This window comes from Apus apus, chromosome 2 (assembly GCF_020740795.1).
Source record: "Apus apus isolate bApuApu2 chromosome 2, bApuApu2.pri.cur, whole genome shotgun sequence".
In the NCBI taxonomy this organism is placed as follows: Eukaryota; Metazoa; Chordata; class Aves; order Apodiformes; family Apodidae; genus Apus; species Apus apus.
In genome coordinates, this window is record NC_067283.1 from 145,184,249 (window position 1) to 145,210,360 (window position 26,112).

General features: G+C 41.7%; 1 protein-coding gene across 4 annotated transcripts in view; it reads right to left on the minus strand.

Moving 5' to 3' along the window:
* Positions 1 to 25,572, minus strand: part of TMEM65 (transmembrane protein 65) — a 33,973-nt gene extending 8,401 nt beyond the window's left edge. The window contains exons 1-5 of one of the 4 annotated variants that reach the window (XM_051609939.1): positions 25,007 to 25,572; positions 21,806 to 22,045; positions 17,488 to 17,568; positions 2,577 to 2,621; positions 510 to 577 (exon numbers count right to left, since the gene is read on the minus strand). In XM_051609939.1, coding sequence (XP_051465899.1) covers positions 510 to 577; positions 2,577 to 2,621; positions 17,488 to 17,568; positions 21,806 to 22,045; positions 25,007 to 25,352 — 780 coding nt within the window. In that variant the 5' untranslated portion in view covers positions 25,353 to 25,572. The remainder of the gene's footprint in view (positions 1 to 509; positions 578 to 2,576; positions 2,622 to 17,487; positions 17,569 to 21,805; positions 22,046 to 25,006) is intronic. The other 3 variants (XM_051609941.1, XM_051609940.1, XM_051609942.1) reach the window with 3 other exon arrangements.
* Between the last annotated feature and the right edge of the window lie 540 nt (positions 25,573 to 26,112).

The following is a 26,112-nucleotide window of genomic DNA, read 5'->3' on the forward strand; positions in this document are numbered from 1 at the left end:
ACATGAGGAACAGCATCTTTGTCCTTTATCCATTTTCCTGTTCCACTAGGTCATTTCATCTTCCAAATGAAAAGAAAAATATCTCGAGCGTTACTCAGAAATGCCAGACCACATCAGTACAAACCAACGTCAGCACTCAGAACAAAGAAACACATCAGTAAAAACCCTGAGGATCTATTAATCAACACACGATAGTAACATTATCATCAGTATTGACTACATGATCATAAACGTGACTTGCAGAAGCAGAGAAGAAATAAAAAAGCAAGCCTCTTCTCAGTTCAGCAAAATTAGTAACAATACTGGCCTTCAGATGGAACAACACTCCTCTGCATTCTGCAAAGGCAGAATAGAGCATGGATATTTTATTTTAAAAAGAAAAATACAAATAGAAATTAGTGAGTTGATGCAGAGGGAATAGAGCTTTCTTGCAGCTCTTATTTACTCATTTACCATTTGGACAATATGAACCATGCTGACTTGATCAAGGAATTAAATAATAAACTTACCGCAGCAATCATAATTGCATTATCCAAAAATCCAAACCCTACAAAAGGCAACGCATTGTGGACAAACACTAAAAGAAATAAGTAACAAAGAGAAAATAAATATTGATACAAGAGTTCACACAAACAACTGAAATGTAATTCTAGTGCTGCCTTTGAGAGAAACAAATGCAACATACACAAAACTCCCTTCCTACTCTTTCTATTAGCAAGTTTCCAATTTCTGTCAGGTTTGGTAAAATCCTTTGCTGCACGGGAGTGTTACTGATGTATTGTGAAGAAACAGTTAAGCAACTTAATCTTTGCAAATGCTTGTACAATTTTGGATGGAAGCCTCCTATGCCTACTAGGTGCAAAAGATATTTAAAACTACACAAACTGTGATACTATTTACAGTGTTTCCAACTGATGCTGCAATATCACTAAAGATTACCAATCTGTCTCACTGGATTCTCTGCATTCTTCTCTTGATTGAAATAAAGCCCTTATTTCTGCCAAGTCCCTCTCTACTACTGTGCAAGAGCTCCATCTTCTTCACACATTGCCAAAAATTCATATTTTAGGAGCATTGCCTGGAGCTAGGCAGTCCTTACCAAAACTCATTCAGCTAAATCTGCACCCATTGAGGTGGTTCTCAATAGTGTGTCATAAAGAGGTTATTATCTCCCTGTTCAACCCAAACTTCAGTATCTTGATTTTGTTTGGGTACCATGACTTCAAATTAAGACTTGAAGCTGCTCCTCGATAGATTTAGAAATGAAGATCCCCCTTTATTTCATAGGCTTTTTTCTTTTCCTTCCCAAAACTCCAAAATCCTACTTGAAAATATTTTCTACTGCCTTGCTCCATTTTCCCTCTCAAGTTTTAGCTCATAAGCATCTGACAGAGACAAGGGTGAATTTGCACAGCCCTGCCTCCAACTGAGGCTCAGGATGCAAACATCTTCAAATACAGCATTGTGGAGTGACTACTTGATTAAAAGTAGATCTTAGAAACTTAGATCTTTCTCAGTTTTTTTAATATGTAAAATGCATCAGCTATTTTGGTTTTTTTCCCTACTACAGCTGGAAACAGTAATTTCCACCTTTTATAAACTTACAGAGATGCAAACAGGAAGAAGGAAGAAAGAAGAGTGCATGAACCTCCCAGTCATGCGAAAGAAAATGGCATGAGTCCCTTTTGGATTTACTCCTTGGAGACAGTATGAATCCATGATCATATAAAAAACAAAGCCACACAAGAGATCTTTCATGCTGAGGTACTACAACACATTTGGACTCTGGAACTATTTTGTAAGGACACACATACCTTCTTAAACACAGGTTTAAGACTAAAGCAGAGAATATACAAAATTTTCCAAATGTTTTTTTTTTTCTTTAACCACAGCAGGACAAAAACCCCAAAACCATAAATAACAAAAAAGCACACAGATATGCCCAGTATTTTCAAAATGTGATCACCCAACTCTGGAGCTAAAATGAGCTCAAATTCTTACTGAAATTAACAGAATTTTTGAATCCTTGGAGTAAACAAATCCCCAAGGACCAAGTAAAAAAAAATAATAAAACCAAGTGTAGATATCTAGAATAGGCAAATGTTCAGCTAAATACATTTGCTTATTGAGAGGGTATAAAACCACAATACTGATTTGCGTATTATTACAATTAATACCAAATCTATTTCCAATTTCTCTGCAATTTTATCCCATTTCTCAATCCATGTAAAATATATATGACAAGAAGCAAGTCAATAGCTTTAAGCTTGAACACAAACAACCAAAGTACTGCAGCATTGAAACTGCTTGGCTTAGAAAAACAGTGTTTGCTGCCAGCTTTGAACAGCACGTTCTCATTTGGGCTTTCCGTTCTACTTTCACTAAATGGAGCACACTCTGCAGCTGAGGTGTTATGAAATAAAGAAGGCAGGGTGACTGTTGGTGCTTGCTTTGGATTTCTGTTACTCCGTACGACAGGGATGAGGACAGACCAGCATTTGTAGGAGAAAGATGATGCAATTCAAAGACAGACTGCACAAGTACTAAACCACATTCAACAAGCATTCTTCTTTTACCATGTCTCAGTTGTCCTGGAGATGGGGGTGCAACCTCCAACTTTTCTAGAGAAGTTAAATGAAACAAGAAAGTTAGCTAGTATATCACCAATTCAGTTTATTTTATTATAAAGTGTTTACCAAATTACTAGCAAGCAAAAAAGCAGTTATGTTATTTAACAGCTTTAAAAGTTGACGAAAAATGCTTCACATCTACATTTTTATTATATCTGCAAAAGATAACTTGATCTTAAAAGTCTTAGAATAATATTACAAGTATGAACTAGTATAAATGATTATGCAAAGTAACAGCATATATTAGAAGCAGCCAATAGCCATTCTGATTACTGAAAATTAGAAAAACACACTAAAATTAGAAAAAAATTACATCTAAAGAGAATTGTGGTTTATTATCTATTTTAGAGTACTGTGTCCAATTCTGGAGTCCCCAACATAAGAAGAACATAGAACTCCTTGAGAGTGTTCAGAGGAGAGCCACAAAGATGATCAGAGGGCTGGAACACCTCCCCTATGAAGACAGGCTGAGGAATTTGGGGTTGTTCAGCCTAGAGAAGAGGAGGCTCTGTGGTGACCTTATAGCAACTTCCAATATCTGAAAGGGGCCTACAAGAAAGCTGGGGTAGGGCTTTTTACATGGGTGTGTAGTGAGAGGACAAGGGGCAATGGTTTGAAGCTTAAAGAGGGGAGATTCAGGTTAGACATTAGGAAGAAGTTCTTTCCTGTAAGGGTGGTGAGATGTTGGAACAGGTTGCCCAGGGAGGTTTTGGATGCCCCCTCCCTGGAGGTCTTCAAGACCAAGATGGATGGGTCCTTGAGCAACCTGATCTAGTGGGAGGTGTCCCTACCCACACAAGGGGGTTTGAACTAGATGATCTTTAAGGTCCCTTCCAACCCAAACCATTCTATGATTCTATGATCCTGGCCTCAAAAACATTAAGAGCTTGGAAGGACAAGGATGTCCTTCCTGAACCTGACAGAGTACTTTATAGGAAGCTAATGCAGTCTCTTAGAGGTGATGCACAGAACATAGCAGCAACAGCTACCAGTTCGCAAGGGAAAGAAAACAAGCTATTTCTTTAGGCTTTTTTTTTCTTTAATGGGGATTTTGAGTATAAGACCCCTTTCCAAAGCAGGAAAATAAGAAAAGTTGCCCCAATATCTTCCAGTATTACAAACACTGAGCTTTTAACAAGTTGCTTCCATACTTTTGATTAGGCAATGGTAAAAAAAAAGGTACAACATGTGATAAACCTGCAACACTGCCTCAAGTATTCAAATTTTATGCAGGGCAGCCAAGTACATGAAAAAACAGCACTGCAAACACAGGCTGGGAATCATATGAGCACACATATAACCTATGAAAACTAGAGTGTGTATCCCTGCATGCAAGTCACTCCTATATTCAAAGCTACTGTAAAGGAGAAACTAAAATATTCACTTAACTTTGAGAAAAATTTTTTTAGACTGTAACATCAATATTCAGACAACCAGGACACTGACTTCCAAAATAATTTCATTAATCTAAGGTCTTAAACTAGAAGAACTTTCAAGCAGTTATTGAAGAGCTGTTTGTTCCCACTGCTCTCCAGAAGCACACACCACACGAGGTAAAGCCCAAGTACTACAGAAATACATTAAGTCATTTTTTTTTCTGTAGAAAATGTCATGGAATTCACAGATCTAGACCTCAAGCCAGGAGAGGAACCAAAGAACAGCTCATGGGAAATAGAGGGGGGCCCTGCAAGAGCCAGTCTTCCACAGCCACAGGTTTCACTGGTGCCCAACAGCCAGAACACACCAGACCAAAATTGCAGGCTTATTTTCAGGAAGGATGGGACTAGGGATGGGGCCCATTTTTGCCGACACAAACTTCTTCTGCACTTGTCTGCATTTGGTCTCACTCCATGCAGATTAAGCAAAACTTCTACACAATCACAAGAGAGAGAGCACTGTCTGTACACACCAGTACTGCTGTGTCAGCAGCTTTCCTCAGAGACCAGTGACAGCAAATTCATGCAACACAGGAAAATCAGAGTCACTTTGAATCACAGAGACTAACTGGTCTCTGTGGCCACTGCTTCCAAAAGCTCTAGATGGCCTGGGAATGGTCAGGCAATTTCAGGCAGCAGAGTCACATTTCTGATTAAGCTCTCCTAACCTCCTCTTGGTCCATCCTGCTGGATGCCAGGGAGAGAATGAAAACCCCAAATCATTAACTCAAGTGTAGGAGGTCACTGAGAGAGTGCTGCCCTCCACAGCCCTGGGCTTCAACAGAAAGCTATCACACAACCAGTGTGGTTGCTTGGTTTCATGTCATACTGCCATTGAACCCATCCCTGCTGAAGTACCACCTGTTCTTCAGCTCTAGCTCCCCATGAATTAGGATTTCATTATAAAAAGCTGTAATAGCATACATAACCTTCCAGGAAACACCATTAATCTCTGAGGAAGACATCTTCTCACAGTTTGCCCTGAACGTGATATTCAGTTAGTTTAGATAATTCCCAAGTATTTTGGGTACCAACACAGACACCAGAATACTATTCAGTTTGTCACACAATACTACAAAACTCTAGAACATCAGTCTTGTGGATTTAACTACAACTGATGATTGAGTTTGATAGCACATAGCAGTCTACTTAATTATACCCTATTCAGTGTAGCTAGAAAGCTATTTAAAAGCTAAAAAACAGTGCATAATTGATTTTAGAAGCTTATTACCCAAGGGAGGAATTGAGAACAAGTGTTTTGTAGGAGAAAAAACACAATCTTTTACATCTGTGACTAAAGAGAGTTTCAAGTCATATTAACTATAAAAGACATAAACCTCCACCTTTAGAGCATAAACCAAGAACTATCTTGGGATTATTTTAAAAGGAGAGAGGCTGGGGGGTACTACTTTGAGGATAGAGGACAGGTGAGTTAGTGCCAGGTAGAGGGAAACAGCAAGGGATCAAATTTAGTCAATAATTACTTCATCATGGACAGAACCTGTTTTGGTGGTGTGGGATTCCTGCCAAATACCCATTTTATTAAGCAGGGCACCTAAGGTGCTTCCACAACCTTAGGGCATTCAAATGTTAAAAGTCCCATGGTGGCAACATGCTCTGAAGATCAGACTACTCTTCTTAGGTACCTGAAGGACCAAGCTGAAGGAAAAGGCTTTACACCTGTGGAGCACCAAGACAAGCCTTTAAGCACAAAGATTTCACTGGAGGCTGAGGTACATTCCACCACTGCAAGGTACAGAGCACTGCCCACTACAGAGAAGGGGACTGGACCAGCTCAGCTCTACTCACAGAGGCCAAGGCTTAGTTTAAAGCTGGGACACTGGGAGAGAAAAAAAAAAAAAAAAAGGATTAAAAAAACACTGTGGCAAATAAAAGCAAATAATCTTTTCACAGAATCACTTCCAACACCACTTCTTTAAGGCATAACATAATTCAAAATTCTGCAAGATAAGAAGGCACCAGGGGAACACATCTCATGGAGAGCTACAAAAATTCTTTACATCAATTTTCTAAAACTCTAAATAGCAAAATGTATTTCAGAATAGGGCATTTATTTATAGGAAGCTCTTCTGACTGAATTTTCAAGGCTTTGCAAAAAAACAAGAGAAAGTCCTCAGAGTACAGCAAGAGAAATTTGCCCTTCATTTATTTTACTGAGGGAAAAACAAAAATCCAGATTGAAAAACGCCCTTTCAAGAATGCAATTCAGTCATAATCCAGAAGTGCAGAGTCTAAACGCCTGGGAAAAAAACCCTTAAGTACTGCAGTACTGCACTTCACAACAGCCATTCACCAGCTTATTCTGTGTCATAGCACTGAATAAGACACTGAAATTCACCTAATTGCAGAAGGAATAAAACAAAATGGCAGAGTAAGGAACACTGCTATTTTATAACTGACATTTGTTATCATAAATTAAGTTAAAAGCCAAGGTGCAAGTGTAATACGCATCATGAGCCCTGAGTTAGCAAAGTCTGGGGACCAGAAAAAAAATATTTAACGGCCTCTTACATCTGTTCTTGATCTTTTTTGAATTTACACTGTAATTTTTTTTCTAACTGAGCCTTTATTTTTTTTTTCTTTTTTCTTTTTTTTTTTTAATAGATAGAACCTGGGGTGGAAGGGATACAAAACTGTCAACATAAATAATACCATTACCCACAACTTCACCCAAATCCAGCAAGTGAAATTAACTCTGCCAACTGTAGCCAATTTAAAACCAAGACAGTACTTGCAATTTAGTTTTAACATTATTATTCTCAGCTGACAAAAAACCTCTCTCTCCAAGAGACTAAAGTATAATGAAGTGCCTTCAGATAGTTGGTAAAAAAAAACCAAAAAAGTAACCAAAAAAAAAGTTGTCATCACCTCATCACCAGTTTTTGAATTATCAATATTTTAAGAACTGGCATATAAGCCTAAAGGCACATTTTATTATGCTTTATTCAAATTGCAGCTAACACTGCCATAAAATTTTACAGCTAAATCTGTTACTGTCACCCAAGGGCAGGAAACACGTAACAGTGATAACCAGCACTATGGCCAGGGCCAACCTAGCAAGATAGAGGCTACAGCTGAGTATTATTAAATCTAAGACAAGAACATGAGCATTGTTTTATAGATTATTTTTTTTAAATAATGACCAAATTGTTAAGATTAATGATTTATCAATTAATACCAAGAAGGTAAGGAGAAGGAATATGAAAAATATTAATAATCTAGATGCATTATAACCTCGTTGTAGGCTCTGAAGGTTACTGTCTCATCTGGAAGCTAGGGAGGGTTTTGTCTCAAATCCATCAGTTGGTTTCCTCCATAAACGCCTGTTCAGACCACTTCAGCAAATCATTCAGATACACATCATGGAGACAGCAAGGGCCTCACACAGAACAAGAAATCAAACCAATTGTTGTGTCTATTAAGAAGAGGCACTCATTTACATGTGAGTTCCTAAGAGGATCATTATCCTTAAAGTTAAGGATAGGAGCCTAGAAATGAGATGTGTGTTAATGACTTGTTCAGTATCTAAAGGTGTCCTTAAGAGTAAATTCTGACTATGATGCACATGTTCATTCATGGAATAAGCTCTCAAGGCTCATCTCCATCACCCTCTGTTTTTCTCCACAGTTTAACAAAAACTGCAAAAATTTCAGTACATACAGCAAAATACAAATTTGAAGGCCATGTCCATTAATCTTCAGTTGGGTTCCCTTAATATTCCAGATGGGAAAAAACAATCCACGTGTTGACAGCAAAGAAAAAATTCTGAATAATTTGTTATAACTCACAAATGGTTTCCTGTTACTACAGCAATTAAGGCACAAAAGGATGCTGACTTGGGCAGTGCTAAATATAAACTTGGCTGCAGGCCTGCTCAGTCACATGCACACAAGAAGAGAAAGCTGAGTGAAGCACTAGTAAGGCACAAATAGACAGAAGACATCATAGAATAATTTCTTGACTACCCCTGAAAAGATAACTGTCCAAACAAACATTCTGCATAAACATAAATATAACACTATGATCACTAAAGATATTTTTTTAATACCCTCCTTAACACTGTGGAAAATTACAGTGATTACACCCCATCTCACTTCCTGAAAAACCTTGACATAAGCAGAAGAAATTATCATATTTATTTGAAACTATTGCTATATCTAGTGGACCAAGGGGTGAACAAGCTTTGCTGGAGTGCTGTTTGCTCCCTGGCATCAGCCAACCAACTCCCTTCAGAACAAAACCCAGGAGTGATTTCAGGGATAGTTCCCTCCTGGGATCCTCTCTGAGCAGGTAGGCAGCCTGGATATATGGGCCCCAGGAAAATCCAGGGCTAAGTGCCAGCTCCAAAGGAAAAACACCACAAACCTATGACTGAACACAACTACTCTGCACCACCTCATCTAGTGGTCAGTAATTACTCCCTAGAATGGATGCATTTTGCAACAGAAATGTACATTATTTCTCACCAGAGGCAGGGTAGTCTAGGTTTAAATATCACAGAACCTAATTTAAACTCTATCTGCAGTGCACATTCATCATCAATATAGTGAGCATACAACACACTTACACTGCTCCCCTTCCAAACCCATGACACCATTCATCTCCTTCTAAAGATGTTCAACAAAACACAGAGACCCTGACCAGAAAGCTAGGAGGAAGAATAAAACGCAAACAGGTATCCAGAGACTCAAATCACTGTCTTCATCACTAAGAGGTTTTTTTCCTGATCTGACCCAATTCTCTATCAGTGCTTTATAAACTTAAAGGTCAGCCTTTCATTTCTACTCAGGCAGGTTCACACCAAAATAGGATTTGCAGTGGTTTGCTAGATGAGATCTCAAACTGCAGCTGAAAAAAATAAGTAAGATGCTCAGTTCAAGATTCAAGGGGGTTAATCAGTTATAATGATGACAATGCAGAAAGGACTTGCAGTTTGTAACAGAGATGCAGGGTAAGGATACAGATATGGAGTCTGAGCTGTCTCCTTCAGAGAGAAATGGAAAAAGTCAGAAAAATAGCTTAAGTGTTTCTATACAAACGCCAGAAACATGGTAATGCTGATAGGAGAGTGAACAGGAACAATAATGTAGTATTCTGACCTGTGCATTCCAGAAATTTCTATATATTACTTAATTAAAAAAAAAAATATATATATATATATATATAAATAAGAAGGTGCTTTGAGGAGTGGCTGACACACCAGAAGGCTGTGCTGATGTTCCATGAGACCTGGACAGGCTGGAGAGGGAACCTAATGCAGTTCAACAAAGGCAAGTGTGTGTAGGGTCCTGCACCTAGGAAGGAATAAACCCCATGCATCAGTACAGCTTATGGTCTGACCTGCTGGAAAGCAGCTCCGAGGTGAAGGACCTGGCAAATCCAGTGGACACATTAGCCAGGAGTCAGCAATGTGCCCTTGTGGCCAAGAAGGCCAAAGGCATCCTGAGGTGTATTAACAAAGAATGTGGCCAGCTGGCACAGGGAGGTCATCCTCCCCCTCTTTTCTGCCTAACTGAGGCCACATCTGGAGTACTGTGTCCAGTTCTGGGCTCCCTGGTTCAAGACAGACAAAGAACTACTAGAGAGAGTCAAGAAGAGGGCCGTAAGAAAGATTAAGGTACTGGAGCATCTCTCTTATGAGGAAAGGCTGAGAGACCTGGGCCTGTCTAGCCTGGAGAAGACTGAGAGGGGATCTCATCAATGCTTATCAATATCTAAACAGCAGATGTCAAGATTATGGGGCCAGACTCTTTTCAGTGGTGCCCAGCGACAGGACAAGGGACAACTGGCACAAACTGGAACACAGGAAGATCCATCTGAACATGGGGAAAAACTTCTTTACTTTGAGGGTAACAGAGCACTGGAACAGGCTGCCCAGAGAGATTGTCTCCTCCTCTGGAGACTTTCAAGACCCATCTGGATGTGATCCTGTGCCACTTGCTCTAGATGAATCTGGTTTAGCAGAAGGGTTGGGCTACATGATCTCCAGAGGTCCCTTCCAATCCCTACGATTCTGTGATTCAGTGATGCCGAGAAATAAGCTCGTTCTAGAATTCCCTGACTGCAGTGACCCGTCCAGGGTCAGAATTCTCTGCCTCAAAAAACCTCAAAGTAATACTCATCATCCCAAACAGGTTGGCTCTACTTTCTCTCCTCACCCTCTCCACTTCAGTGGTTGGAAACTGCACTGAGTTCCCAGGAGCTAGAGGAAGGATATGTCCCAGTGGCACAGCAATCTTCTTTCTGTCTTCGGATGAATGAATCTTCTCTTTGTATTATTAACACCATTTCCACTAGCTACAGAAAAGAAACCAACACATGTAAATTCTTCAGACTAGCATTAGAGTAGAATTAATCTCATCCAAATATACTCATCTAAGTGTCAGACAAGTGTTGTCACTTCTCTGTCAGCACCACTTTTTATTGGGCCTCTCTGGTTCCAGGTAAGTATCTATCAATCACCGCTTTGCAGCTGAGCAGAGCAGCAACTCGGCAACAGTGTTGAACTGGAAACAAATACAGTATCTGTGTATTATCAGAGCGTGAGATTAAGTTTTTGGCCACCCTCCATTGCAAGTTCATGCAAGAGGATAAGCAAAGCAATTCTGTGGGACACCACAAAAGATTTGTTAACAAGAATTATCGGAGCTCTGTGCATAACCAAAGAGATCTGATCTAGCAGAGGGTTTTCATCGCCTGTAAACAGAGCAGTTTTGGGCATCACTGATGCCGACATACGAGTGCTCATGAAATATCTAGGGATTAATATATACAATTATAATATCCTTTATTTAATGATGTTCCCCCCCAGGCCCTGTTTCAAAAAAAGAAATCTGAGAAGGGGGTAAAAGATGAGTTTATTTCCACCCCTTCTCCCCCTTGTGTCCTTCCCCCACCTAACCAAAACCACACTCACTTCCCCAGGAATCAATGGAGTGGAGGGGGAAATGGTAATTTACAAGGAAGAGAGAGCAGCGCTGGCTTTCAAGCCTGGGCACGTAATCCCATGCTCACAGCCAGCAGCACAGCCCCTTGGAGGACTAGGATGACTGACAACAGCCTGTGCAGCACCTGGGAAAACCAGGATGCTCCCTCCTCCTCTGTCCCAGCACAAAACAGACCATGTGAATAATGTGAAGTTCTTATGCCTCAGCAGATGGAGCAGACCAGGTCCACACTACACTGACTGTTTTAACACACTTGCTGTATATCCTGTCATTCCCCAGCACAGACAGTGAGCTTCTGCCTCAGTACCCAGTGGTCTTGAAATGAGAAAAAGTGACTTAGTTAATATCAAGAGAGATGCTGACTGTAAGAGCAAATCCAAAGCTGAGAACAGCAGTTCTTCCTACCATTCCTGGTACCAGCAGCACCAGTACTCAGATGGCAACAACCTTGCCAACAATCAGCATGTGCAGGCACTTACAGCAGTGCAGAAACACCAGGAGGGCAAATGGTAAATGGGATGTGTGTGGTAGAATTTTTTTTCCCCTGTAATAGAAACGTACTGTAATATTTACAGAAAGCTGAAGACAAACTGCTAGAATGAGAGTCAGGGTGGACAGATAAACTGAATAATGTTAAAATATTTAATTACATTAAGAATCATGTTAAGTGCAATTATGGACCTACTAATTTCTCCCTGCATAGGACAGTGAAGACAAAAGTATGACCTCTCCTGAAGTTCTTAAGCCATTATGCATACCTGTCAGCAAAAAAAAAGAAACCACTGAAAATTCAAGTTCCAGCCATAAATTACACTCAGATATGTAGCCCTCTATATAAACACAATGAATGCAGAACACAGTAGCAATGCAGCTACTCTTAACCTACTGCTAGGAGTCATCACCTGGGTACCTTTCTTCTTCCTTTCCCCACATAACTTAGCAAAGCTTCTGGCTGCATTTGTAAAACTAGTTAGACTTCAACATCCGACTCTCTGCACAGCCATGGCCAAGCTGCAATGTCAGCCTTCTGTGGCAAATGGCTGCAGGAATGAACGTTGTATGCTATCATATAAAAATAGATACAATAATATACTTTACATGGAACTTGACCTCAAACTGTTTTCTTTTGGCTTCTATGTTATAAGAACATAGAATATCTACCAGGTTGCTATGCAGCTGCATGATACAGTAATTTATTATGCACATTAATTTTAAATTCTAAAAAAAAAAAAAAGCCACTCTGCTCATGAAAATGATTAAATTACTCGTGAAATTACTAAGATTGTTGATTTTGTAAATAAAGCAATATAAGAAAGGAGAGTCAGGGGTCAACAGATTGCTGGGCTCTATTCTTCCTATAATAGAAAAGCTCTAAATTCACTTTTAACTCGTCTTTGTTCTGCAAAACAAAAACCAAGCAAACAAAAAAAAAGGAAAAAGCCCACAAAAAAAGGAAAATTCTTCTCCTGGTCAGTGTTTCTGCAGCCTTTGATGAGCACCAGCACCAGCACCCTCAAGAGGATTAACTAGCTCAGTTACAAGTGCATCACTGCAGAGATCAAACTGCAGGGCCCACACAAGCTTCAGCCCATGTCACATCGCTGCAAGTCACAGCTGTGCACACGATCCCTCTAAAACCTTTTTGAGAACTCCACTCTATGAAGCTCATCTGATCCATTTATTTCATGCCAATGTCTTCCAATGAAACTACCCAATGCCAGTTTTATGAAAGCCCAGGTTCCATCACTTGGCACAGTATTTGTTCTTTGACTTTGCTCCTTTTCCCTTTCCCACTGCCAGGTTTTTTTACCGGCCCCTTTGTCACAATTTCAACTGTGTGTGCAGAGAAGACTCCTGTGAGCACCGAAATTACAGGCCCCACCTCCAGGTCTGCTAATCAGCTTGAGAATTATTAAATTACAAATACAAACCCACAGCTGAATTCAAGGTTTTCTGCACACCTAAGCCCGTTTTGTTTTCCACCTGGGAGGAAATATGGAACCTAACCTATTTAATGCTTTTCCCCTTGGCTGTGGCACTAGTGTATTGCCGGCATCAGGCACATATCTGTAACGCCAGTTTTTACTGGAGACCTTAATTACATTTGTGCTCCATCAGGTTTTTTTTGTGCTGTGCAATGGGGGCTGATCTCACTGTGCCTCCAGTGTCCTTCCCTCCCTCATTCTAAGCTGTTTCTCCAAAATCTCGGCAATTTTTACACATCCTCTTTTCCAGCAACAAGGAAGAGGACGGATTCAGGAAGAGGATGTTTTTTTGCAGTGCTGAAGCAAATTGCTGTATGATAGGGGGGGGCAGCCACTGATCCCAGGAGGAATAATCCTGGATAGAGAAGCAAAGGAAAGGATAAGAACAGCTCTCTTACCAGTCACAACAAGCAAGAGAAATTTTGAGGTAAAAAAGGCTCCCGCATTGCAAGTACTTGACAATACTAAATAAGTAATCTGGGAGACTGAAACAGTATTGCTCACTCGTGCAGGGCACCAAAGGTGCTGTTAGTGACACAGAGGGATCTCAGAACAAAATCCTACCTGAGGCACAAAACCCCTCATGGCACTTCCCAGAAGAAAATAGGGAAGGCAGAACCTTAGGTCAAATACAAAACTGCATCTTGAAGTGATCTAAAGTCATGTTGCCGCTGCAAAGTGGGATTTGACACTTTTCCTCCTGTTCCTAAGTTCCCTCCTGATCATATATTTGTGATTTTCCTTTATTCTAGCACTTCAGGCCCAGAAAAGAACAGCAGTGATGGAAAGCAGAAAAGGGACTGCACACCCAGAGGCTTTTGGGGCAGGGGCAAGAACAGGACAGTCCCTTTGCACAACCTGGGTGAAGCCATCAGTAAATCTACACTCATACAGACAAGTTACATCTACTACACAACAGCTCATCCACAGCTTGTCTGTGCATGCTCTCATCCCACAACAGAGGAACATCTGATCTTTGTGTTCCTCCATGGCTAGGGAAGAAAAACTGAAGAGTTATTTTTTGTTTGTTTTGTGAAGTGAGCTTTTACACAAGGTCAGACATAAACTGCAGTAAAATTCAGCGATATTGGTATTCAACTGCAAAAACTCAGCTAAGCAGCACCTGGAAACAAGGCTGATGCAAGAGGTTCCTAGCATCCAACCCAGAGAAGCAAACCAACAGTGAAAACATTACACATCCAAAGACTCTTTTTTTTCGTGATAAATCAGATCCAATAAATGAGTAAGTCATCTTCAATATGGGTCATTCTGCAGTATCAGAACCCCAAATGGACATTTATTAGGTTTCTCCTTTCCAGGGAGAAGAACACAGAACCATAAGAAAACTGTCCAACATTTCCAAGAGGAAAAGGTCACCAGGCTGATTATTTGTAACACTGCTGCCACTCTTGCAGCTACCTATTTGCTTTATTTACTCTATGAAATAACATAAAACAGGTAGTGGGAAAATTATGGGAGAGGGGGAAAGATTTCAAGCTGCTCTATCACCCCCTCTCTCTGTCAAAAATCTTTACTAGGCAAGATGGCTGTAGATCCAGCTGACAATTCTTACATCATCTTGAACAAAACAGCTAATTTTACATTGGTAACATCACATATTTACTTGAGCTTTGAAAAATCAGCCCATTGCCAGGAATTAATGAAGCAAAGAAACAGCTGGATTGAAAGGCTATTTGCAATCTGAAAATAAAAGCTGATGGTATTTAAAAGAGCAGTTGGCTAAAAAATTGGTTTGTTCAATGTGTGTTTCTCTCCCATCTTCCACGAAAACCAATAAAGCAAATAAACCACAATTTCTGCCTGTTCAGTTTGCCATGAAAGATGGGACAATACCTTAATGGAGACTGATGCTTCACACTCTATCTAAGATGAGTTAACAGCAAACTGGCCAGCAGTAAGGGATGGATCACTACTTAGAGCCAAAAGCTACCAAGATCAAATAACAGAAAGCCACAAAGAAAATGTTAGTTTCAACAGTACAATAACCAGAAACTGATCATGTCTAAAAGAAAAATGCAGCAGGTCAAAATGCAACAATTACTTGTTGGTTCACAACAAGCATTTGGACCTGGAGAAAATATCAGAGCTTTGTAACTTTACATACGTTAACAACCCCAAAGCAGACAGACCTCTGCCTGTAGCATGGCCAAGAATCTATACCATGTCCCATGTCTCCTCCTAACCCTGCCTGAAAGTTTCCCAGGATGTTTTGGAATAACTGCTGGCATCCAGCTGACAGGTCCCAGACCAACTCCAAGAAGAGCTTTGGGAACCAAAGCCTGGGCCACTGGTGAGACTCATGTCTCAGTTCAAGTTGGCTTTGCTGTAGAAGCCTTTTTCACTCAAACTTTCCCATTGCTTTTGAAATGAAAATGATTTTTCAAGGCTTCATCCTTCCCCTGGGTCACGCAGGAGCCTTTCACCAGGATCACTGCCAAACAGTAAGGCAAGTTTTAATTCTGGAAATGCCTGTGCTCCTGCCTGACATCCTAAAAGCTACAAAGTATTTAGCAGCTGTGTTGAGGTAAAGGTTTGATCCCTGGGTACAAGCAGTAGGAAAGAATAAAACAAGCCACATGCCTTGTGGCTTTAAGGCAACAGGAAAGAAGATACAGAATATGCCCCATCTCCAAACACAGAATATTGCAGTCTTCAAATATGTTGCTCTTTGCTTTTCTTATTACCTAGAGAGAAACATGTAAGTTAAAAGAAATGTCCTGTTGAAATTTGCCACAAGCTAAACCATGTCAGTTTGTCAAAATTAAACACCTTCAAAGAATACCCAAAAGCAATGAACACAATAAGCCCATCACATAAAAATGGAAACTAGCAAATGATGCAGCAAAAAAAATTATTACAAGAAGCAATACCAATACTTACTAAGGCTGCTAGGGTGGATATGTTACTAATAATTAACATACAAATAACTAAGAATCCAAAGTAAATGAACACTGGAAAAACCAGCTATGATTTCACATTCCATGAAATATGCACTCTGCTGGGTTTAAAACAGTATTTTGTGGGCTTTGCCTTAAAAAGCTCCCCATGTTTCACAGAAACCAAGGGTTTTGTTTCAGGCATAGGCTAGTCACATGCCTGAAAAAATTTTAAGGGACAGGTTCAATGCAAAAAGGCAGTTCTCACATGCAGCAACAAAATGGAAACAAGGTTTCTGAAATAACACTGTGCTAATGTAAGGAGAAAGAACGAGGAGCAGGCAGAAGACAGCTCACACACACAAGTCTGGCTTTTTCCAATCTGAGATACTTCTTTACCAGCAAATAATAACAATAATAATGAAAACAAAACAAAAAACTCCAAAAAAAACCCAACACAAAGAGCACCAGAGATTCAAGACAGCTTCCTTAAGTACTCTGTTCACATGATCCATGTATCTCATTTTTCCATTTACTTTTCCATTTTAGAAAATATTTTCTCCAGAGACACCAGCTGCCTCTGGAGTTCTGTATTTGGACTGATTAAATAATAAATAAGGATGACTGAAGCTAGGAGTTTTCAGTTGAATGAGTAAGCTTTAAATAATTTCCTTCTTAGATAAAATGGTAGACGTCGTTTTTATTTCAATTACACACTGAAACACTACCTTCATGTTCCTGGAACAAACACAATTTATTTCATTCATGCCTATTACATGGAGACCTCAGTGCTTCTAATCTATCACTCTGAAAGGTTTAAATTGCATTATAAGTTGCATTTTAAGTGATTTTGCTTACAAAGACCTAAATAAAAAACACCCCTTGTACCAGACTAGATAGCTAGATTTTCCTTCTGTCTCTTGGTAACTATAAAATGTAGTATTTTAAAGAAGATACATATAGTTGAAGAACAATGGTTCAAGGTTTAGATTTTTTTAATTATTTAAGAATGTTCATGCATGACAAATATTTTGCACACACCACATGCTTCAATACATGCAAAAATGGAAAACAAGTTCTAGTTGGAGCAATAGTCTACTTTACCTTTTCTAAAACATTAATTGCACGGAAGGTCAATGGCAGATAACTAAATAAAGATACCTTTGAACAGTAATATTACTTCTGCATTATATTTGGACCACATAATTTAATCCTAGGAGAAGGCGTAAGGTAGATGACACTGAGCTTCTTCAAGTAAACAAAGCTGTTTCATAGTCTGAAATGTCTGGTCAAGTTTTATCTAAAAATTATGGTATAGCTCAAGAGTTTCCATGGTCACAGTAAGAGTAAGGCCCCCAAAGTAATATGGAAATAATTGAAATTCTTGAAACTCAAGACTTTATATTAATATAAATTAACAAAAACTGCATACTTTTATTTCGTGTAGTAACACATGCCAACTGCATCAAAACAAGCAAGCACAGAGTCTGTCAAACCAGCAGCCTGCTGGCTTTATGCAATGCCATGTCTTAACAAACACACTTTGGTTGGTTTGGGTTTTTTTACTGTACCACAAGTACTGGTCGTCTCTGGTGATACTACCTCCTTCGCTGGCGTCTCAAGTGGTACCAGTGGTTTAGGATATTTGGATGCTACAATGAATTTTCAAAAGCAAGTCAGCAATAATTCATTATTTAAAATCCTCCAATCAATGCTGGAATATCCACCAGCAAGGAAAAAGCCTTTATAAACACAATGGTGACTGGATTTCTGTAGGTCTTACACCAATTCCACCAATTCTCTGCAAAAACATACAGCAAAGTTTCTGCATTTAAGCAGAGAACTCTGACTAGAACCCACTTCAGGTTACATAAGCAAGTAAAATTTCAGAATATGGAAAAAAAAAGCCACAAAAGCAAAACCAACATGAATTTCAGAAGCAGTACCTTGCTGAATGTGATCTAAAGGTGGACAGTTACAGTGGACATACTGCATTTTCAGAGAACAGTTTCAGGATAATTTAACCATGAGTGACCAAGCAACGATTTTCTTGTTTATGACATCAATTATGAAAAAGGGCTGAGGTTTGAGTAATACACATCTGGCCCTGTCCTGGAGTACTATCTATATTAGCATTAATGAGTCTCAAACAGAGGTTAAAGCAGACAGTATTACCAAATTTATTCAAAGTTTAAATTTTCCAAAAAAATTATCTATACAGTTAATGTCTCCATAAGATACTATGTGTGTATTGAGGTGACAATATGGTGAAAAATCCAACTTCATCAAGCTACCTAAATTTAGTGTTGCTGTTATTTTAAAAAAACAAAGTCCAAAAAAACACATGCATCCAGTTGAAAACAAGCTTAAACATGAAAGAGCATTGCAATAAAGACCTGCAGTGTCTGACTGACTAATGCAACCCACAAAGTGCTAGAACGAACAATGGAAATGGAGATTTTTTTGCTGCCTGAGGGTACATTTTGGAGGTGAGGTTTTATTCACTCATTTTTTAAGTTTTAGGACTCAGCTGGCTTTTTGGTTCAGGTTTGGTTTGGTTTGGCTTTTTTGTGGTATTTTTCTGTTGTGCTTTTGTGGCTTTTTAACTATACTTTCATTTTTGAAAAGTTTCTTGGGATACCTCATAGTAAGACTTCAGAAGTATTCAATCTCTTAACGAAGGCACCCCCCATGCAGTGCCCAGACCTTCCCATGCACTTCATCTTTTTTGATAATGGGCATCCCTGTTCTTGAGACAGCACTTAAGAACAGAGAATTTAAAGAAAACAAAACAACTAACTGAATTTCATAATAAGAATCCAATCTAGGGATAAAAAGGAGGTGGAACTCCCACCTATACCTGTTAATTGACAGAGTACCTGCAGGATACACTTGATCAACCAGCCTTATCCCTGGTCACAACACCTACATAACCACTGTGAGCTGTCCACAGAGCCAGAACCCAGTCTCCCTTGGCTGGGCTCCATCCCAGCTCCCTGAAGAAGGCAGAAGGCAGAGCCCTGCTCTTCAGCATCAAGGCCTGGGAAAGCCACAGCAGTTCTATGCATCAAGTGCTCCAGATACAGAAGCACTGGACAGTTAATGGGCTGAATGCAACTTATGATTTCTCTCTCTCTTCACCAAGGCTTAAAACAAATAGTGTCAGATGTACTAGAAAAAGATAGAACTCATATCTTCAGTCTTTCTCCCCTGGTAAAATGGCATAAATTTCAAGTAAATGGCTAGGGTTAAATATATTAACTGACATTTTGGGTAAGAAGTCTTTTATAGTAGTTAAGTTCATCCTGTTTAATAAAATATTTTGCATTACACAGATGACCACCATTTGAAAACAGAACAGCTCCATTTGTGGGTGACAAAACAATTAGCAGAGTCTGTGTAATGTTCTTCTTTCTGTATTCTGCCCTTGTGAGGGAGCTCCATGATTTTATAGGGGGGAAGAAAAAGTTTCAGAAGCCAGAAGAGAAGTAGTATGTTTTCTTTTCACACCAGCAAGGCTGTTCCCTCTTCTCCCAGCTCAGCAAGCTGCACAGTCCTCACAAGACACCTCACACTTCCACTGTGAAATCATTTTTTAAACAAGACAAGTACTTCCAGAAGGATCACATTATGCTTTGTTGTGTTAACACAGATTAACTTTTTAACAACAAGAGGTACTAAAACCTGAGTGGTTCTAAATCACCATGGCAGACAAACCGGTTTGTTCATATTAGCAAGCAGTGTCTGACTCATGCAGCAAAGGGAGTCTTTCATAGGAGATCATGTTTGGAGTATCTAAAAACCCCAGTGAGATCCATTGGACATTTGCAGTCTTCTGAATCAAGTTTTATTTTTAAAGCTGTGGAATAGGGGCACCAAGATTCTCACACTCCCCAAGCTATTCCAGTAAACTGTAGAGTTCATAAATTTAAACACCAGATCATATACCAGAAGTGTTTCTTCTGACACCAAAATAAGACTTCACCCGACAGTGGCAAAAAGCTTGCAAATTCCTGGCAAGAGATCTTGCTCCAGCTGTCAGTCCTATTGAAACCACAGAGGTGGTGCCCTTATCCACACACTAACTTGTTTGTTTTAAACAAAGATAAAATGCAGTAATTTGAAATTATGAACATTTTTCTATCAGGAGGAACCAGTTTGGTTAGATTATTTATTGAACCATGTATGGTATGACATAAGGGTGCCTTCAAAGAGAATCTAGCTAGAGACTGCATTCTCCAAGAGCTGCAAATTCAACCAACAAAATGAGACTGCATTGCTACTGGGTTTTTGCTTGTTTTCCAGTTAAGACAGAACCTCACCAGGCAGAGAAACACTTACACTTCAGAAGGCCTTTTTTTAGTGACACACTAAATAAGAGCCTGTCACACCACAAAGGCCTTCCCTTTAAAATAAGCAAATTGGGGCTTTCAAGGAATTTTGTGTTATGTACATACAAATATATATTTAATATATAATGTATGTATTATATATACACAAAGATATATCATGTACATATTTGATGTATATGTACAAAAAGATAGGAAAAGAGGAATTGTTTTCCCATCTTTGCAACACAAGATGGGAAAAGAAAGGATTCTCTCACTATCAAGACCTGAGACTTCTTAGAGGCTCAAGATAATCCTCATGTTAGTATTATTAATGGAAAATGGTTACATCTGGGCTTCAGAATATTTTAACCCAGCACTGACAAGAGCAACAGTACCCTTAGAAGAAATAGGCACAACTGACATGCTAAGTTTAGTATTTCTCACCTAAACAAGTCAAACCCTTTAGTACTTCTCCTCTGTGTTACTGGGCTTGCTGCACTGGTTAGAAGTGCCTTCATGAATCATTTAATATCCTACACCGCAAACTAAAGGTAAAAAACCTGAATAAAAGCCTCTTATGAAAGAAGTTACCTCTTCTTTCTCGTACTGCCCACTTTTATAATGGGAAATTGCTACAGCAAGGCAGAGGCATTCAGTCATTCTCCACATTGCCAGGAAAAGTTTTTGTTTCATCTCCCCCATGCAATGAAGTAGCAACAGGGAGGAGGATTTGACTGACTGTTGCCAACAAAACTAGGCTTTGAATACAGGGCACCACTTCCACAAGCAGGAAAACAGAACTGTTACATTTATAATTAATTGGCCTACTTGCTATTTCACTGTTTCTGTAACAATGAGAAAGAAAAATACAAAATACTGATACTCAAGTCCACACGCATCATATCCATCTGGTGTGGCTGACATGCTTACAAGAAACACAAGATGAAATTTGAAAACCATGTTTTGAACTTCTTCCTGGGAAAATGTGAGACCTTATTCATTCCAAGATAGGAGAAAAAACAAACAAAAACCTACTTCAATGAAGAAGGAAAACTAAATGCAGGTGAGAAGGTCTTGCAGCTGTCTTCATAAAGAGCAACTTAGTGACGTTTTTGACTAAATTTTAAGATAGTAAAATATAGTCTAAATGAGTACAGTTCTCCAAATCACTTCTGAGAACAATTCCATAAAGATTCAGTTTCATAGCCTTCCCCTCAGCTTCTCCCATGCAAAACCCATCTATTAATTTCAGCTCAGACTCTCAGCTTCCCAGCTACCCTTTTTTGCAAGCTCACAGATAGAGCAGTGTCTTCTGATTTATGCACTAAAACAAACAGAAGAATCTCAATATTTATTAATAAGCTAAACCATTTACACCAGCTGCTAGTGCTTGGCATCTGGAAGCTCTAGGAGTCCAGACACAAACATCCAGGTAAGACAGGTGATGGCAGGAACACATTCACAAACCTCTCCCCACCTACGTTTTTGCGAGCACAGCACAAACAGATGCATTAAAGTTTCAGAGACTCATCTAACTTACAGGCTACAACTCACCTACCTGAGGACCGTCCTTCAGCGTAGCAGCCGCAGCAAAGGAGGGGTTTCCCTGCAGCCTCTGCCATTAGCGGAGGCCACGCATAGTGTGTCCTGTCATATTTCGGGCTAGGGCAATTAGTTGATGGAACTGCATCCTTCTGGTGGTAGGCCTGGGAATGGGCTGAGGAATAGGCCTCATTTGGTTCTTGATGTGCCCAGGTCTCCCCATATTGCTGACAGCTTCCCCTAGCTGATATGGGGTCTGTTAGGGCACAGAAGAGGCAGTGAAGGAAGAATGTCAAAACTTAACCCAATAAGGACTGTGTTAAGAAGGGTACGGACTAAGACCTCCCTCTCCATATAGAAGTATGAAAAATCATAGGCACAAAACAAGCGTAAGCACACTGGCAAAACTACATAGGCATTTCATGATTGAGGAGACTCAGGACACAGGAATTTACTCTGCAGTTAGACATGTGGATTTGAAGGCTTCATTTGGATCACCTTCACTGGAAATCAACACAAGAGTAAACCGAGAGATCTTATCTAAAGAATCAGCTACTGGGAGCTACAGCATGCTGCTCCCAAATGAAGAGACTGAGAAGAAACCCAACACCTCCAAAACCACTTTATCTTGATTGAACTCATCAGTTGTAAAAATCAAAAGTGACACTATCTGATTGGATAAAGTACTTTGAAAGCAGGGAACAAATACCCCTCACGCCTCATCTGCTACTAATCACAGCCTATGTACCTAGTTAGATCATTCCTCCATAGGAAGAGGAATGATCTAGCAGAAGGAAAAGAGCAAACGTACTAAATATTATCTAACCATTATAAAGCATGTGAAGTACAGAATATCATCTCACCCAGAATCATATCATTTTCTTTCCAGTGCAGCTCTTCTATTAACTTGTTTTCTTCTGGCACTCCTTGGTGTTAAGAGTGATGAGAAACATCAGACATGCCTTAAGAGCCTGGCTTTACATCCCTTGCCTTTCTTCAGCTAAAATCTGAATCCTGTCAGTGATAAGGCTCTACAGAAAACAGCTATGGCAAATCCATCCCCCACGGGGACCATCCCCTTCCTTAGCCCAGAGCAGTTCATACAGGTGCACACTAACGAGGATCCAGTGCTACGGTGGGTGCAACTAGTGAAAGCAGAGCACCTGTCTTACCAGTGTTGAATGATTTCTGTGGCATGTTTCCTCTCTCGTTTAAATTCTTTCAGTTCTCTAGAATATCAGGAAAAGTACACGAGGTACACACTATAATTTTAAGGGTTTTTTTTCCCCCTCTAATTTTTCTTCAGCAAACTTACTAGAAGCCCTTCTTGGTTCCAGTTTTTCTTTTTTCACAACACATGAAGACATATAAATTCTTACAGTTAAGAGCTGACGGCTGTTACTGTGCTGCAGTCTGGTAAAGGAAAAAAAATAACACAAAAAACCCATGGAGAGAGGTGGCTGAATGAAAAGGTTATTTTCTAAAATGTCGTATCAAGCTACTAGATGGGCAGATCAAGAATCCGACTCCAAGGACCAAGGTCTGATGCATTATAGCACTTTGTGCAGCCCTTATCTGTAAGAATACAGAGCCCAGAGTGAAGTTTTGTTGTAAGCTTTAATCTCACTGGAGATTGTTTCAGTCTTGGGCACAAGTGAAGTGCAGTTTCCACTTGTGGAATAAACTTGCAGTTTACTAATGTTCTGTGCAGTAAAAGCCTCTAAACTTAAACCAATGCTTTTGTTAGTCTGTCTTCTAAATGCTGAATCATCAGAAAGGCACTTTTTTATATTTTATAGAAACAGCCTTTTACACTATAGCTACCAGCAAATGAGCAACAAGACACTAAATAGGATGATCTATTGAATTATCTCGATATAAACCTTGAGACATCATACTGATCCACATTTTAAAGTCTCATTTTGATATTAACCACATGGTCCTCCAGGTACACGGAAGCACTACAAGCAACTCAGTTTCACCTGAGCAATAATTGCTGAGATAGAAACTCACACAAAAAACCTCATGGGAAGAACCCTTCGAGAGCTAGGAAAGATTTATTCAGGAAGAGTATTAGTTGTTAGTATTCAGAAGTTAGTGTCAACTTACAGCTCAAAGCATACTTCCTACCTTGTTGAAAAACAAACACAACTGATTCACGCTCTGCAAAGCAGCAGCGCGGCTCCTAAAACGAACGGCTGAAGTGACCTGCTCTCCTTCTGACCAGACACTTAGTGTTTGTATGAAACTGGGCTGTAAACACAACCAAAGAAGCAGCCAAAAAGGTTCTGTCACTTCACAAAAGTAGCACTCCTATGTCAGAGCCCTAGACCTGTTCTCTGCCCACAAGATTTCTTCCAGGCGTGTGCAGAAGAGCCACAAGGCTCAGAAATGCCCTTTCCAAGGGCAAGCTCCTACCAAAGTCACGAAGAGGCCTAAACCAAATGCACACTGATCTCTCAAGTACCTGCTACCCCCTTCGCTGCAGTGGGGAGCCTAAATCCCAGCTCAGCATCAGACCCAGAAGTACCGAGATTGTGATTAAGACGATCTGGCTTTGTCAGGGTTTTTTTATTTGTTTAAAGCAAAAGCGTCAAGTTGGCAAGAGCAGCTGGATCAGGCATAAAATCACCGTGAATGATTTGAATTGGTGTTGCACAGCACGGGATTCAGAAATACACCTGTAAACCTCCCCAGCACAGACACACGCAGAGAACCAGCGCTTCCAAGAAGCAATGCCAGCTCCCTGTGCAGGGAAGCGTAATTCATGAACGAGCTCCCAGCGCAGCAGCAGCAGCCCAGAGTCTCCCGAGAGGTCTGAAATCAATTTACAGCTGCGCTAGCGTCAAGATTTTACAAGAGACACACTTTTCTACTCCCGCTGCGAGAAACGGCCACCCGCGCCTCTCCCGAGCTCCTCGTGAGACAACACGCACACCCAGCGTGAGGCGTGGCGGCTCAAGTTCTGAAGGAGCCGCAGACGCTTCTGGAAACTAAATTTCGGGTTGTACCCTACACTTAGACCCCCTTACGCTACAAACACACGGGCGCACGGCTCCCGACGCCGTGTCCTGCGGGACCTGCCTCCTGCCTCGGCCGCCCGCAGGACCCGCCGCAGCCGCCGCCGGAGCCGGGAGGCTCAGCCCCGCACCGGCCCGGCCCGGCCCCGGGCGGGGAGGCGGGAGCGGCCGGGGGTCGGCGGGAAGCTGCCGCTCACCTTGGGCGATGGCGATGGACTCGAAGCGGTGCAGCTCCCGCAGCAGGCAGCTCCGCTCGGTGGAGTGCAGGCTGTAGATGAAGTCGCGGGCCCCCTGGGCCGTGTTCAACGCCTCCATCGGCTCCTTCTTGGGGTGGGTGCCCAGCGCCCGGGCGGGCGGCGGCGGCGGCGGCGACCCCCGCGGGAGGAGCAGCCCGTCGCTGCCGCCCCGAAGGCTGCCCAGGCGGCGGCGGCGGCAGCAGCAGCGCGGCGGGCCACGCAGCGAGCCCAGGCAGGAGGAGGGCGCCGCGGCGGGGCCCGCCGGCCGCCCCAGCAGCAGCACCGCCCGGCCGAGCCACGCCGACATGGGGCAGGCGAAGGGCGCGGCGCTCAGGGCCGCCAGAAACGCCCGCCGCCGAGTCCCCGGGCCGCCGCCGCCGATGCCGCCGTTTCCAGCGGGCCCGGGGGTATCCGCACCCAGTCACCGCCCCGCGGCCGCTCCCGCCAGCGGCGGCGGCGCCGCGCCCCGCCCCGCCCCGCACCCCGCACGCCGCTCCGGCCGCCTCAGCCGCTGCCGCCCGTGGCCCCGCGGCGGGGCGGGGCGGGGCGGGGCGGGGCGGGGCGGGCGGGAAGGGGGCGGCCCCGCGCAGGCGCGACGGGCGCGGGCGAGGCCTCGGTTGCCGCCTCAGGCAGGCGGGGCGGGAGGTCCCTCCCGCTCCTGAGGGGGCAGCGCGCCCGGCTGCGGGGGTCGGAGGGGCCGGTGAGGGGCGTCAGTTCGGGGGGGTTGGGTCGAGCACCTGCTCTCAGCCGAACCCCGGCGTTTGGCGAAGGCTGCTTCCCGCATTCTGAGCGTTGCTTCCGCGGTGGAGGTGCTGCCAAAGTCCGCGGGACTTCCTCGCAGCCGCCAAAGGCGTCCCCAGCACCTCGGCAGCAACGAAACCGGGGTTCTGCTCCCCTTTCCCGTTTCCCAGCCCTTAGGGTGTTGTGCTGTTACAACGCCCCGTTTCTCATTGGTACACTTCAGTCGTATCTAACATTATTATGATTAATTGACAAGCTGTGTGTTTGAGCCACCCAGGATGCTCATTTTTTGGCCGTGTGGTCCGAACACACCCTGGAAACACGCC